Below are 16,029 nucleotides of genomic sequence, written 5' to 3' on the forward strand. Positions count from 1 at the left end.
TGTTTTGCTCTTATTTTCTTCTTTCTCCTGATGCCGGGTTCAGACAACGCGATTCTGGCCTGATTTTCCACTCGCCGACGGGTTTTTGGGAGATGGCCCAGCAAAGCCCCGGATCGGAGGAAAATCCTAGCGCGCTCCCACGAGCGACAAACAACGCGATCCGACTGCAAGGCGAAACACCGGCGATATCAAGATATCAAGCAGGTTTAATATACGGTCGTGTTGGGATCGATTTTGGAGTGACGCAACGAGCTACAGCCAATGAGAGCAGACACTGAGGGAAGGGGGAGGAGTCAAGAAGGAGAGATGGGAGAGCAGCGGAGCAGCAGCCAGAAACCCACACCATACCTATTTTACTTTTCTTTATAATTAATATATTACTATATATATTATAGTTTATGTATTTATTTTATATATTGATTTTTATTTATATATATTCATTCATTATTTATTTATATTATATATATTTTTTTTTCTATATATTTTATATTGTTTATAGTGCTTACCCTGATACGCTCTCAATTTTTCTGCTGTCCCTTTTTGCTGCTGTAACAATGTAAATTTCCCTGTTGGGGACTAATAAAGGTTTATCTTATCTTATCTTATCTTATCTTATCTTATCTTATCTTATATTTCCTATTTGAGTTCTGCTTCCATTTGTTTTTTTTATTCGCCAGACTCGCCGGGGATTCCTCCTGGTGGAAGATCTTGTAATGTGTGACCCCAACCCCCCCTCTCACCGATCAGTCATGTAGTGTGCAACCACGACGTCAAGATTCCCCGATCGCAAGACAGAAAGTTGTGTAGTGTGAACAGCACAGCCATCTGACGACGTCACGCGGTGCCTCCGTGGCGTTACAGAGCTTCCCCCTGAATGAAAATGCACCAACATTTGCAAGGGGCCGATGTTTCTCATTAAAAAAAAAATGTTATCATTAAAAATCGGCCGCACGTACGTGGGTCGCTCCATGTTCTCACGCACTATAAAGCGGAACTAAGATACAAAATATAATCCCCCCCCCCCCCCCCCGTGAGTTCAAACGTCATCCAAAATCTCTCACAGGCATTCTCAGACTGTAATTGATTACACTTAGTTATTCTGTAAGGTTTGTCAATATCCTCAAAATTGAGCGAATTAAAGCCTTTGACTGTAAATGGCGCCGTACATGGCAGCTGTCACTTCTAGCTTTGTAAAATCCCAATCTTGATGAAAATGCATTGACCTTTTGGGTTAAGCTGTTCCCCGGCCTCCTAATTGCTTCTCGCAGCTATGTTTAGATCCTCTTCTCTTTTTTTTTTAACCCAATCCCATGCACTCACTGATACATTAAAGTGCAGCAGAGATCCTTAATACAGGAACTCGCAATTTGTCCACGTTTTTCTGTTTATTCCTCCTTCTGTTTCCTTCACACTCACTTCAGATTCGATTTGAATCGACGTTTATATCCAGAGCTGATTCAAATATTTTGTTACAAATGTTGTCGACTTGGTACTTTTTTTCAATACACTGTTTTTTGTGTGGTAATAATCAGTTAAAGGTCCTATCGGGCCAGTTGGTTGAAAAGTTGTATTTTTGGCTCAATGACGCTGGAGAGAGATGACGCTGTCTCCAGGAAGTGCTTTGCTTCGCCGCTCCTTCCGCGCACAATTTTCGAATTTTTTCGAATTTCAAGCGTGAGTCGAAATGGTACTTGGCAAAAAAAAAAAAAAGACATTTTCTTGCGTGGACGCTACTGCGTGTTTACTTTCGACCTCCATTATCCGTTTCCGGAGAATATTTTTCGGGGGGGAAAGCAGGAAGTGAAATGGGCCGGAGGAGGTCCTCATCGACTATCACAATTTTGGATGTTTAGTTATTATGGATAGTTAGTTAGTTGGGATCGCTTTGCAAATCGGGGAACAATTAAAGACAGAAATTGTGTTTTTCCCACTTTTGTCCAGAATGACTCTGAATGGAAAGAGAAAAAACGTCAAGGTGTTTTTTGGCAGCTGCAGGTAAGTTCAGTGACGGTTTGTACAACTGAAGAGCCAAACAACCGCCGGCACGCCCGACAGGACATGGGGACCGTGTTATTCCGACTGCGATAAGCAACGACGTAGGGTTCACAACAGTGAGGGGGACAAAACTAGGCGGATCTTCCCATAAGTGTCCTGACTTGGCGGCTCGCTTTGCAGAAGCCCCTCGGAGCCGGGACGGAGGGGGGGCCACGCCCTCGGTTCCTCTTCACCCGGCGGAGCTCTGGTGTCCTGCGGGGACCTCGTCTGGAGCGCCGGTTTCATGTCTGCAGTTGTGGCGGTCGCAAAATGTCATTTGTGCGGGTTCATCTATTTGTATTCGGCGGCGGCTCATGCATATTATTGGATAGCTATTTGTGACATTAAGGTGGGCTGCAGCCAACCTTCTAAGCCTGATGAAAAACACATCATCGGATGCGGACACAAAGGTCACATTTGAAGGCTTAAACGGCCTATAGTGATAGGACGGTGTAGAGGTGTGTGGTAGAGGCTATTGGTAGAATGTGTTTCACCTCCTTTCTTTGCTGTCGCCTTTAAAATCCATAGACTGTTCAGGTGTGTTATAAATGATCTATAAATACTATTTTCCGATGTCTAAAAGGGGGGGATCAGGGGTCTTCCCGCAACTCCCCCGTGAAGTCCGCCAGAGTCGGCGTCTGATGATCTGTTCTGCACTCCTCCTGCTGCCGCTGCCTCGTCGGAGCCCCGAGACCTGACCTCAACCCACCGCCACACGCACGCACGCACGCACACACACACAAACACACACACATACCAGGCTCCCTCCCTGTCCCCTGCACACCCCCCCCCTCCAGCAGTCAGAGGCCAGACAGGGTCAGGTGGAGGGTGAGACATTTATGAGGTGTAGATATTTGTGCAGGGAAGCATTCCCCCTGTTGACACTGGGTGACACAGTCTGGATACTGAATGAGGTCCAGCCAGACACGCAGTAAAAGAAAGGGGGTTGGGGGGCGGGTAAGAAAGAAAGACCATCGAGCCGTCGGAAGGGGAATCAAAGTTCAAATAATACAATCGACAATGTGACCGAACTGAGGACCGATAACGCGCATTGAATGAAGCGCTCTCTCTGTTGGGGAATTGATTGAAATTCATATTGTAGCTGAAAAAGTATTCCACCAAAATGAATGTTTTTTTTCCGTTTTTTTTTAAAATCCTGTCCCACCTGTGCCTCAGCACCCAGGTTTCTCTTAAATGGATAATTCTCTGCGTGAAAGCGGTCTGTGCTTCGTGCACCGGGGTTAATGAGGCGAACGCTTATCAAAACACCCCCCCCCCGTCCCGATGAAAACCTCCGACCTTTTACCCCGACGGTTCAGCGTGGGAGACCCCCGCCCCCCGCCCCCCCGTGCCGCTGGCACCGGACGAGCCGCGGCTTCGACGCGGGGCCGTGGCCATGGTCAACACAAAAGGCTGCGGTGGTAAACACCGCTGTTTGTGTTCACTTGGCTGCGGCTGGGGATGACTGATGTGCCCATTAACCCCCCGTCTGGGCAGCAGGGGAAGGGGACGGTGGCGCTACACACACACACAAAAAAAAAAAAAAAAGAAAAAAAAAGGCTCTCGGGCAAGCAAGGAAAAGGTTGCTGACCCGTATTGTAGTTCCCCGAGGCCACGCCAGCAGGGCTATTGCACACATTCAGGTTACAGAGTGCACCTTTGTCAGGGCCGATAAGCAAAATGCAAATGGGGAGTTTGGTAATGGATGGCAAGGTGGGAAAGAAGGTCTTGCCGGCACTTGATCAGGGGAGCGAACCTAAACTGGTGGTCTCCTTCAGAGGCGATTACAATTGTTGGTTTGGAAATGTGTGATTCTACGCCGTTCAAGGGGTCGGTGGCATTCAAAACCGAGACAAAGCCACACGTTGTGTGATGTCGGGCGCAGGGTGTCTCGTGGTCCACTAGGGAGCGCTGCCATTTACATCTTCCCTTCCTCTTCAGGGGCCGAAGCTGGAAGTGTCTCTGCGTCATGTCGTTAGTGAAAATTTGAACCAAGAAAAACAAAAAACAAAAAAAAAACTAAAATTAAAATCAGCCCTCAATGTCAATTTTGATATTTATTATTTTCATTTAACATCTATGAAAAAAATCTTAGTACTAAAACATTTTTACAGTTTTTTTTTTTGTAAAATCTCCAAAGCAAATGCAGAATATACACATTTAAAATTTCTTTTAAAACATGAATATACTTAGTATTATAAAAGCTTAGTGTACATTCATTTTGGGTTATTGTAAGGGACTGCCCTCAGACATAATTTGAGAATCATTTATTTGAAACAAAAATAGGCATATAAACATGATGTTAAATGACTTAAATTCACAAATGAATCAACGTCTAAATATTTACAGTACTTGGCAGCTGAACTTAAAATGTTAAACGCCATGAAACACAGGCCTCTTATGTAAGAATTCAAAGCTATATCTTAATGATGTCATAATAATACATTTGTTGTTATTTTTCAAGTATTTTACATCCCTTTAAAACATCGATGAATCAAGTAATATCTTAACAAATCTGCAGAATAAAAGTATCACTGCACCGATACCGACAGCAGCGCACACTTTTTAAAATTGAAATTCCTCTTTGTAAAATCTTTATTTTTTTTCTGTTTTTTTATAATTAGGTAAACATTTCCTTTCTAAGGCCGCAGCAAAGTACAAACCGCCATCCATCCAATGGTTACAGAACATTTCAGAACGAAAAAGCGGGAGCACTAAAATGACTAGAATGTCTAAAATGCACACACACACACACACACACACACACACACACACAAACACACTCTTTCACACACACACACACACACACACACACAAACATTCTTTCACACACACACGCACAGAGTTTTGAATCTCTTACTTCCTAGATCTGAAGATTTCAGAAATTTGGGGGTTTGAAAATAAGCCAGCTTTAACCTGAAACCGCTGCAGCGTGATAAAGAGGACACAACCAGAATAGAATTAATTCACAGAGGTTTTTGTGGATGAGAAGAATCCAGTGTTGCTTTATTTATTATTTTATTTTCACTATGTGGCCTCTATGAGACCAGAGTTTTACTTAGAAATGCAAATGCGACATCACGCCAAAAAAAAACAAAAAACAAAACAAACAAACAAACAAAACAAAACAAAAGAAAAAAAAGAAACTGTCACATTCTCATAAAGCGCTCTTGGCATGGTGAACAAACAGCAACATTGACAATAAATATAAAAACAAAAAAAAAAACGTTGACGGACCAAATGATATCTTGGAAAATAACAAGAAAAAGAAAATAAAAGAATACTCATGATTGCATATTAAACAATAAAAAAAAACATGAAACTGACGAAATTGTCTGGACACAAACAAAATAAAAGATTTCTTTTTCAGTTTGATCCTGTTCTGTGTCCATCGCCGCGTGAATCTGATTGTCCTTCACAGTTAGCGTCGAGTGTGTGCGTGTACTGTACAAAATAGACGCAGATGGCGGAATGAAAACAACCCCCCCCCCCCAAAAAATTTTTTTTTTTTAAATGGACTAATTCCAACGGCTTGTCAGTACTCATCCTCGTACTTTGTCAGTACCTTGACCATCTGAGCCGCTCTTTCCAGCGGCCACTTGCGCCGAAAACAGAGCGGCGGACGTGCGAGGGGACCCATTGTCACGATGCAAAAGTCAACATATATACGCAACAGAGCGGGAAAGAAATGTAGCTCTATCAGAAGAGTTGCCAGTGATCTCTGATTGGATTTCAGTACAGGTGCTTGACATGCCTTCAGAAAAAAAAAAAGTTAAATAAAGGAAAACAAAGATCTTATAGGAACTTTGGTATTTTACAGGTCTTCAGAGTGTCGCCCTGAGCGCAACCGCACTGACACGCCTCCAGCAGACCCCGGTCTCGATCTAACTCGATTTGTGTGGGCATGATTATAGTGATGCCAGGACACTACACACACAAACATTGTGTCAAAAAAAAGAAAAAAAAGAAAGGTTTATGCATCTTGTTAAGTCTTATTTCTACTGTGACCCGTGATTGCAGTCCATTTGGGATCTGCCTGGTGATGATGACGAACTGAAAGGTATATAAATAAGAGATGTTTATAAAATAGGACATGAAATATGCAAAGTAACAGGACGCTTTGACAACAACAACAAAACAAAAAAAAAAAAAGCCACTTGACCTATTTTTTTTTTCTTTTCTTTTTTTTTGTTTTAACAGGATGACCCCTCTCTCTCAGGAAGCGAGTCGTGTCCTGCTATTAGACTAAATTGTTCTCTCTTTGTCTGTGCTCTGTCGATCTGTCAGTATGTCTCAGCAGGGCTTGTGCAGTGCAACACCAACATATTTAATCTTGACTTCCCAAAAGAAAAAAACTAAACAAAACAAAACAAACAACATATTCTACACCCATAGAAAAATAAATCAATTGCAAACATGGAAAGATACATCTCATATATACAATAAACTTTTGTATAAAATAGCTTTTATGTACATATAGACAACAGACAACAATACAACTGAAAATTGAACTGTACATGGTACACCTGAACATTTAAGACAGGCGAGAGGTACTGAAGTGTATGGCTTGATTGGAAAGAATTAAAATTTTTGTTTTTTACAGACATTGACTTTATCTACACTGTTTACATGTTTTTTCAACATCCCTGGAATGATGAGTTTCTTGGACGACTCCGTTGGCTCGCATCCTCTCATTACCTCTGGTAAGGCTACCTGAAAGGATTGGTCCTCAGACACCAGTCAGCCTCATTGTTTTCTACTCCAGTACACTCTCAGCCCTCCTTTGGCGACCTACGGTAGGAGTTAGGAGTATGGTTCCAACGACAAGACAATAATCCAATAATCTGTCAACCACAAGTTATCTATGAAAAATGAAATTAGTAAGACCAAAAAATTCAGTCAATGAAGTCCATGTTCCCAAGGAAGACCTCAACTTTCCACAACAGGTCCCCCAGGAAGTGTGCACCAGAGCTGGGATCACCGGTTCGATCATCTCCCCAGCAACCTCGAGGGTAAGGGGGGCGGGGCAGGTGTTCCAGTGTGTAGCCTTCGACAGCCTTGCTTTTTTGGTGCAGACATCTGCTCCGGGGTTTATTAAGCAATAGCCATGGACCCCGAGAACATCTCAGAAGATCTTAGCTATCTTCCTCTCAAGGTAGTGTCCTTTAGGTAAAGCAATGTGGAATAGGGTCTTTCCTCCAGAGGGGTCTTTCAGTAGTATGCTCACAGAGATAGGTCTCAGCAGAGTATAGAAACCCCCTCAGCAGTGACCAGCTGACCACTGGTTGGGTCATACGTGCCGGCCAGGTAATAGAGGTCTGTAGGGGTGCTGTTGGGCCTCTGGCCGCAGGTCAGATGCTCATAATCCTCCCTGCTCACCACCTGGCACTTATGAGAGATTGTCTGGACGTCATTCTCATCCTCATGACAAGATTGGTACAGGGCATGCTGAAAGAGAGAAAACCAATGGTCAAATGCTTCAAAACCAAAAGGAAAATGTTTCAGCCATATGTAAGCTACTTTGCATGGTTTTCATGCGTATGCTCATTTAATCTCCATGGTGTACCTTGCCATCATGGTGCCTCTTGCCCAGTTTGGTCTCCTCAGGGTGGTAGAACCACTTGACCTTGACCACCATGCTGGAGGTCCAGGATTCCCAGAAGTTCTCAATGCGACCGACATATGGAAGATGGGGCCGTCCAGCTGAGAGGAATACAGCACAGTCTCCCACCCTGACCGTGTCTCGGCCTCTCACGATGGCCTTATAGAAAAGCTTCTTGGCCTTACCCTTTAGACCACGTCTCTGAGGGAGGACAAAGAGAAGTGTCGTTCATTTAAAAAAAGAGTTGAAAAAGTATACATTTTAGAAATATTGACACATGCAAAGACCATCATCTAAGCACAACACACCCGGTTGACCTTCATATACATCAGATAAACAATTCTTCATATTAACATAATGAAGTTGAGGCACTTTTGATTACTTTTTTGTTCTCACCTGTGTTGGGTCGCCTGACCACCTCCACATCTGCCGCCCTGAGAGGAATGTGGACATCTTCGGCCTCGGGACGGGGTTGTCATTTGACAGTATTCTAGGCTTCTTCACAATCTCCTTGGATGGTTTCGAGGCAGAGGTGCTGTATTCCTTCCGCTTCAGCGGCTTGCTAGAGGAGATCTGATTACTCAGACATCCTTTGGCGTTGGATACGGCCACGGCTTTGGCAACGAAAGAGCGCTGGTGGGGACCTGAAGATGTAGGGGGCTCATGGGGCTGCATCAGTCCCCGGTGGGAGGAAAGGCAACTTTGCAGCATTAAGGTGGAACTCTCATCATCCTCTGAGCTGTAGGAGGAGTCGTTGTCAGAGGAGCACACGCTGGAACTCGACAGGGATCCGGAGGAGGAGGAACTGGAAGAACCAGAGGAGGAGGAGGAGACGGAGAGACGTGAGAGGAAGCGGCCAGCCGTTCTTAGACCTCCTGAGGCTGCAGCCAGTGCAGCCCTTCTTCTCTCCTCTTCCTCCTCTTCCTCTTCCTCATCCAGATCAGAGTAAGAGCTGTGGCAGTCTCGGTGGGAGCTGAAGCCCAGGTCCCCGTACTCTCCCAAAGCCAAGGAAGCAGGGGGTTTTCTTTGGGAAGGGGCTCCCTTTAAGAGGAGGTCTGCCCGTGAGGTACCTCCCTTCTTGTTGTCCTTAACCAGCAGTACTGGGTGGGAGTAAGCTTCTGGTCTTGGTAGATCACCGACAACCTTGGATCCAAACCCTGATCCTCCTGACAATAGCAGAGCCTTACTGCTCTTGGTCTTGGGAGAAGTCACTCCTTCATGATCGAGTTTAACCAGAAACTCCTGCCCAGACTTCCTGCTGCGTGGCATTCCCAGCTCATCTTGCTTGCGCTTCTGGCCATAGGGCCCATTCCTGGAGCCCAGGGAGATCCCATTTCCCGGCCCTGAAGATTGCGTACAGAATGAGGAGTATCCATTTGCAATGCTGCTGAATGAGTCCACCTCAAAGGAGCTGCTGCTGAATAAGCCCTTGGCCGGGGCGGAGGCAAGGGACTGTGTCTGAGCAGAGTGGAACACGTCATCCTCCTTTCCTCTGAGGGCCTTCTTGTGGGTGCCATTGAGCTGAAACAGATTATCAGAGGTCCTCTTCCTTGGGGTGGCCATGGTAGGCCAACCCACAAAGGGGTATGGGCTCTTATTGGCATTCTCAGCCTGCTGCTGTTGTTTCTGCTTCTTACCAGAACCCTTTGGTCTCCCTAGAGTGGAGGAAACATTTACACATCAGAAACAACCCACGTCAATAATACCAATATTAGATCCACAGTAAAAGCTATTTTTAGATTGAGATATTGCTTTATCACAGACAGAAAGGACACTGAAATTCTGACCTGGCCTTCTTTTGTGTACAGGTGGAGCTTGGTTGTTGGTGTTGATATTGGTATTGTTGAGTCTGTCGGAGAGTTTGTCACTGAAAGGAGGCTGCTCCAGAGAGCTCCTCCTGGCTGTTGCTCCTCCAGGAACCACTAGGGCAGGAGAGGACTCAGGGCCTAAAGAACAAAGGGCGTTGGGTTAATAAAACATAATCATGAAGTCAATACATCTCAAGGTTAGACAGGTGGTTCTCAGCTGTTCTAGCGTCAGGATCCACATTTCGTCCTTAGTCAAATGAGTCATGACCAAAACATAATTTAAGATTTGAACACATGCCACTGCAGAGGTCAGACACTCACAGTGTATCTGGTACCCTGGTGGTAGGAGGCGGATGTTGGGGAGGGAGATCTTCCCTCTGTCTCCATCGTCAAACTCCACCATCACGCCTCCTTGCTTTCCTTCGTCAGATGAACCACCTGCAAGAGGAAATGAAACCACTTGAAGTATGGAAGCAGTTGAAATGAGTGAGAAGATGGAGAAGGTAGATTAGAAGATTAACAGTTTAAGAGAGACGGACGCATAAGAGCACGAGTTCCAGTCTAACCTCGATGAACATATCCAGGGTATAAGCAGCGCGAGCGCTCGCTCCAGTAGGCGCACACCCTGGTCCCTTCACTCAGCACAGAGTCCGACTCCGGACACACATCCAGCACCTGGAAAGACAAACCAAAAACGTCACTAAGATTCATTACGGGTAGCAACACACTCATGCACACACACAGGGATAAACACACAGCAACACAAACACACACACACACACACACATACACACACGATAGTGAGAGAGCAAGCGAGCATTGTGAGCCAGCCACAGTGCCACGTTTCCAGGCGTCACTTATCTCATGCCAATGTGCCAGTCAGGCCTGAAAAGAACGGAAGCCATGATGCAGTAAATCCTGACTTGCTGAGTAATACTAAAGAGGCGCTGAATGGAGGGGCTTGTGATTGCAGGTTGCCAGATCTTCCCTCCAACAATGCAGCCAGTTCCAGCATCCGCCACTCACTGGGGGCCCTTTCAGGTTGCTTTCATTTACTGTTGCTATGGAGAGGAACTCCTTTGACTGATGAAGTGCGAGTTTTGGTCCAAGCATCTGTGCGTGTGCGCGCGCACGCATGAATCTTGGTATATGTGTAATGTGTGTGTACACCTGTGTGTGTGTGGATGTGTTTTTTGAATGTGTCTGCACCTGTGTGTGTGTGTGTGTGTGTGTGTGTGTGTGTGTGTGTGTGTGTGTGTGTGTGTGTGTGTGTGTGTGTGTGTGTGTGTGTGTTGTGTCTGTGTGTGTGTGTGTGTGTGTGTGTGTGTGTGTGTGTGTGGGCCAGTATGCGGGGTATTGGTGTCAGGGCGAAATACCGTAACTGTCCAATGGATGAATTGAAAGACAAGAAAGTGGAAGTATGGTGTAATTAGAGCCAGCTGCTATCTGACGAATGTTTACACAGGACTACAGCTGCCAAGAAGTGCTGTGCAACCGCCGGGCGGCGAGAATTTGGGGAAAGGGCCGCGCGGCAGAGGCTTTTGCGGGGAAACCTTTTTTCATTAGCGGAGGAGGAGGATGAGCGAGTGTGTTTGGATCAGAGAGCGGAGGGAAAGAGGGCCATAGAGTAAACAGAGCAACACCAACGGGGCTGATGGCGCTGCGTCTACTGTGGAGCAGCACGCCTGTGGATCCAACTCTGGCTCATTAGGGGACAAATTGAAAATAATACTTGAGACACTTTCCCCCATCCTCCTTTGTCATTCTAAAAATGTCAAAAAAGCAGAACAAAATTACTACAGTCTTGCCGATTTAGCTCTAGTGCACTGTCTCAGGTTTGTCATTGAGCCAACAGTCATTTGCGGGGTTCCAGGAGCCGGGGATCAAGTCACAAATGCCTTTTTGTTCATAAGTGAGACGTTATTGCTCCATGCAACGGGATACTTTCAAAATATTGGAAAGAAGTCACGAGTTACACAACACGCCTGCCTCTTCCCCAGATGCAGAGCAAACCAGGAAGCACAACAGCACATACACATGCAGGCCGGGCCAGGAATGTGCTGCAGTCGGTACAGGGTGTGATTGCACCCTATTTCATGGAGGACCGAGATAAATATTCATGGGGTTTTTTTCAGCGTGAGACAGGAGGGGGATTACATAAGATTAAGAGATATTTTCAATCTTGCCCGCTTCAATTTGGTAAAAAAAATTAAAATTAAATTGAATTTGAATATTTAAAAACTTTAATTTCTTTACAAAAGAGATAATGTGCTATACATCTTGAAACGATTTAGAGCTTGAAGAGGCATTTTGAAATGTCATGTTGGATCAATAAAATGGGCAATGGGCATATAAAATATATACATATTAAATATTTGGGTCGGTAAATCAGGAAAATAAGGAAATAACCAGGCTAAGGAATAAGGAAATAGGCCAGACTGTCCTAACGGTATGTTGATGTGTGTTTATGATTGATATTGATATGATTACCGCCATTTGTTTACGTCATTCCCCTTTAAAACCCCTGATCATGAATGGTGTTGGTGTGACCATCTTGCACATGGGATTGCTTTTAACTGACGCTGACAGATACTCATATACACACACATGGACACACACGCGTGCGCGCACACACTCACACACACACACACACACACACACACACACACACACACACACACACACACACACACACACACACACACACACACACACACACACACACACACACACACACACACACAATAACACCCATCTGTCAATATTCACTGAAGAGGTTTAGATGGCCTCAATGATCCCCCAGGAGGACGGTAAGAGACAGACAGACAGACAGACAGACAGACAGACAGACAGACAGACAGACATTCCCATTGTTGCTACACGATCAGGGGAAGAAACTCACAGCCTCCTGCAGCAGCTGTTCCAGAGTGTAGATTCTGGGACGGTTTCCTCGTTCGCCATCGACAACAATGCTGAAGCTGCACGGAGAGAAAGAGAGAGAGAGGGAGAGAGAGAGAGAGAGAGAGAGAGAGAGAGCACAGAAGGGAGAGAAGAGGGGTGAGGCTATTTTGAGGCAGCCCCGTGTTGCGCCTACTTGTTTGGCATCCCGTGTCAAACACTACACCCACTCCAGTGCTTGTCTTTGTGCTGCCCGAGCCAGAAGGACCCTATTGACACTCAACACGAGTCAGGTGGGAGAGACAGGGTGTTATGTAAGTGAGAGAGGGGGAGAGAGAGAGCGAGAGAGTAGTGAGAGAGCTCTATGGGAGGTGTGTGGACTCCTGCTGAGGTGAGGTGGCGGGTCTATAGGTGCCAGCAGTGGCAGAGGCCCTTCATGCTGAATCACCTGAGATACAGCCGCTGATTAAAAAAAAAAAAAAAGACAAAAGAGGTGTGTGAGTGTGTGAGTGTTCTTACATGTCAGGGACTTCCAGCGTGTGAACCCTGGCGGCGTACAAAAGCTCGTCCTCCTTGGTGATCAGCACTTTGAGTCCATCGGCCAGGAGCTCTTTGGTCAGGACGCAGTTAGTCACTGTGAAGAGAGAGAAAGAGAGAGAGAGAGAGAGAGAGAGAGAGAGAGAGAGAGAGAGAGAGAGAGAGAGAGAGAGAGAGAGAGAAAGAGAGAGAGAGAGAAAGGAGGCGCCCGTCAAACGACACGCTCTTTCAGATGTCCCCCCTCCAGGCAGTCAGACGGGTTCACCCCACATCCCTCGGCAGGACTGGCTCTCTCGCCGCTCCCCCTCTCTCTCACCTCCAGGGCTCCTGTGGTCGTAGGAATGGCTGCTGTCGTCCTCCCCCTCCGAGAAGCTGCTGTCGTCCATCTGGAAGCCCTCGTCGGCCGCAAAGCTCTCCAGCAGCCGGCTCACCGCCCGCCCCCTCGGCTGGAGGAGACGACGCATGCCGGACCGAGATATTGGAGGGCGAGCAAGGGGATGAAGGGATGGAGGATACAGAGAAGCACAAAAGGTTGAGACCAAAATATGTGTGGAAAATTATGAAAATGATGTGAAAATAATTATGTGAAAATAATGTAAAAAAAAAAAAAGTAAGAAAATAAGATGCTGCATGCAACTGATGGCCGCCATTTTCCCCTTGCACTGTTCAATCAGTCACTGCAGAAAGTATCCCACATCGTATCAATTTTACAGAAAGACAGAATAAAAAAAAAAATTAATCGATGTTTTATTTTTATTTCAATCAAGTACATTTCCATATACAAGGAATTTGTCCTGGTGAAGATTGTTGAATTGCTGTACAGACAATTACCATAAAAAAGAAGCCCACAATAGCCAAATATATAAATAATATATAAGTGCAATTCTATACACAGGATAAATTATAACTATAGGTGTATAAGGTATAATTAATTTATTATTGTATTTATTATTATTACTTTTATCTTTTTATTACTAAACATTCATAATTTATACCTTATAAACCTATACCAATATCATTTTTGGTTGTTTGTTTTGAAGGTGAGTGGCTGAAGGGATTGGTGAATGAAACGCTATGAAGGGGACTATGCACCTGATTGTCTCGGGCCCTCCTGCCTCGGCTCCGCTCCTCGCTCTGAGACGTGGGCCCATCTGACCAGCAACTGACCAGCAACTTCTCTTCTGCGAACATGAGGACGGACAGGGTAAGTTGTGAGGGTGTGAAGGATCTCTGCATGCCTGCGAGTGATGATTCACATCCAACCAGTGCGATGGAAGGGGATCGTGGACAGCGCGCTGGTTATGCAACGTGGGGGGGTTGGGGGGGGCCAACTTCCTATTCTTCCATCCGACCATCTCAAGTAGATTTGGCTGGCGATTGCTCACGATGGCCTTAGGTTGGAAGGCAAAGCGCAACAACCGAAGTCGTGATATCCGTGAACTCTGCGGTAGTGACTACCGCAATGTTTTAGGCCAGGATTCATGTAGCTCCAGTTGAATTAAAATGAAAACCAACAAATACTATGAACTCAATTTGAACTCAACATACAGTGATGCTTGTCATTGACACAGGTCAGTGATTCTACAACATTTTACATACTGTATCAAGGACCCCCAATTTGATAAGATTTTGTCTCTGGCATCCGGATCTGAGAAGATTTCTATTGTTATAAATGATTTAGTCAAAATCTTCATGCCCATCTATATTATAGTTAGGGAGATAACAGTAAAACTATGATAAGAAAAAAATAATATTAATCTATATTTTGCTTGGGATCCCGGAACCTCTTGAAGGACCCCTGGGGGTCCCTGGGACCCCAGGTTGAGAACCACTCACGTAGTAGCTCCGCCCTGCTCACCTTGGTGACTGTCCCTCTCAGCATGGTGCTCTTGCGCGTGGCCCTCTTCAGTCTTTCGCTGGTGGTGGGGAAGGTGGCCAGTCCCATGGTCCTGCGGTAGAGGCTGCCCCTGGTACCCAGGCCGCCCCAGCGAGGCTCCTGGGCCTTGGGGCCACGCAGCCTCCTGACCCCCTCCGGCCTGCGGTCGTCGCGGCGCTTCTTCCCTGCGCTGGCCAGCCCCAGCCTACAGGGGGCCTTCTTCCTCACTTTGACGTCCCCGTCTATCCCAGACAGACGCTGGGAACCTGCGTGTTTCAATTAGAGAAACAGATTTAGACTGAGCTAATAAGCCAACGAGAGAAACACAAAACAGATGCTTCCCATGACAACAGCAGACAGCTGGGCCACGGGTAAATCACTTTCAAAAGGGCCGTCTCACCATAAAGCTCCTGCCTCTCTTTCTTGTTCCTGGCTTTCTGGTTGGCCTCGAGCTTTACGACAGACGAGGGAGTGGGCCCAGTCACGGAGGAGCATGAATGAATGTCCCTGAAGGGATGCGCTTTGAAGTCTTGTCCATCATCGCTGTCATAACTGCCGTCCTCTTCCTCCTCTTCTAAGGAGGGAAAAACAAATAAAGCGGCATAAAGGGCAGTGTCCTCCCAGACGCTCACACCTAGAGTAGTCTATCAAAACGATCTTCCCGTCGGTAATCATTGACCATTTTAAACCCTAAACTTCACTCTACTACTGCTTTATTGTTCTGTTAACGTTCATTTTATAAACACTGGCATAAAGGACCTTGTAACTCATTTGAATAATGTACATTCCTTTCCTTGATGGTTTACGTTGGGACTACTACAAGTGTTTAAAGGGTTCTAGTTGCTAAGTGATGAGTGTGTGTGTGTGTGTGTGTGTGTGTGTGTGTGTGTGTGTGTGTGTGTGTGTGTGTGTGTGTCGCTGTACTCCTCTAGCTCTGAAACCCAGTCCGCTTGTCTCATGTACATTTAAAGCCTCTAACGGGGGAAATGTCCACAGCTGTGGTCGCACGTCTTCCCCAACTCGCCGGCCGGGGACCTCGTCGCCACGGTGTCCGGTGTCGGGGGCCCACGCGCCGCTGACACCACCGCCATTTCCGACGTGTTCGTCAACACCTTTCCATTAGCCTCCGAATGGCGGCACTGATCCCCCTCAACGATACGTTCGAACGATAAAGCACATTGTACTGTGTGCGTCTGGGTCAGCGCATCAATGGCGTTTTTTTAGGGATTGAGAGCGGGCGTTTCGGGGTCGACCCCGGGTCAAAGTAGCATTCC

The 16,029-nt window shown here is 46.1% G+C and overlaps 1 protein-coding gene across 1 annotated transcript in view; it reads right to left on the minus strand.

Annotated features, from left to right (window-relative positions):
* Positions 1–6,956: 6,956 nt before the first annotated feature.
* The window catches only part of bahcc1a (BAH domain and coiled-coil containing 1a), a gene marked incomplete at its 5' end in the record, with an annotated part of 75,148 nt that continues 66,075 nt past the window's right edge, over positions 6,957–16,029 (minus strand). Inside the window, 11 exons of the mRNA XM_080010023.1 lie at positions 6,957–7,482; positions 7,601–7,837; positions 8,033–9,291; positions 9,424–9,582; positions 9,766–9,882; positions 10,011–10,119; positions 12,347–12,422; positions 12,862–12,976; positions 13,196–13,325; positions 14,738–15,021; positions 15,156–15,329. Of these exons, the coding sequence (XP_079866149.1) occupies positions 7,273–7,482; positions 7,601–7,837; positions 8,033–9,291; positions 9,424–9,582; positions 9,766–9,882; positions 10,011–10,119; positions 12,347–12,422; positions 12,862–12,976; positions 13,196–13,325; positions 14,738–15,021; positions 15,156–15,329 (2,870 nt within the window). The 3' untranslated portion in view covers positions 6,957–7,272. The remainder of the gene's footprint in view (positions 7,483–7,600; positions 7,838–8,032; positions 9,292–9,423; positions 9,583–9,765; positions 9,883–10,010; positions 10,120–12,346; positions 12,423–12,861; positions 12,977–13,195; positions 13,326–14,737; positions 15,022–15,155; positions 15,330–16,029) is intronic.

Source organism: Zeus faber (genome assembly GCF_960531495.2).
Source record: "Zeus faber genome assembly, chromosome: 11".
In the NCBI taxonomy this organism is placed as follows: Eukaryota; Metazoa; Chordata; class Actinopteri; order Zeiformes; family Zeidae; genus Zeus; species Zeus faber.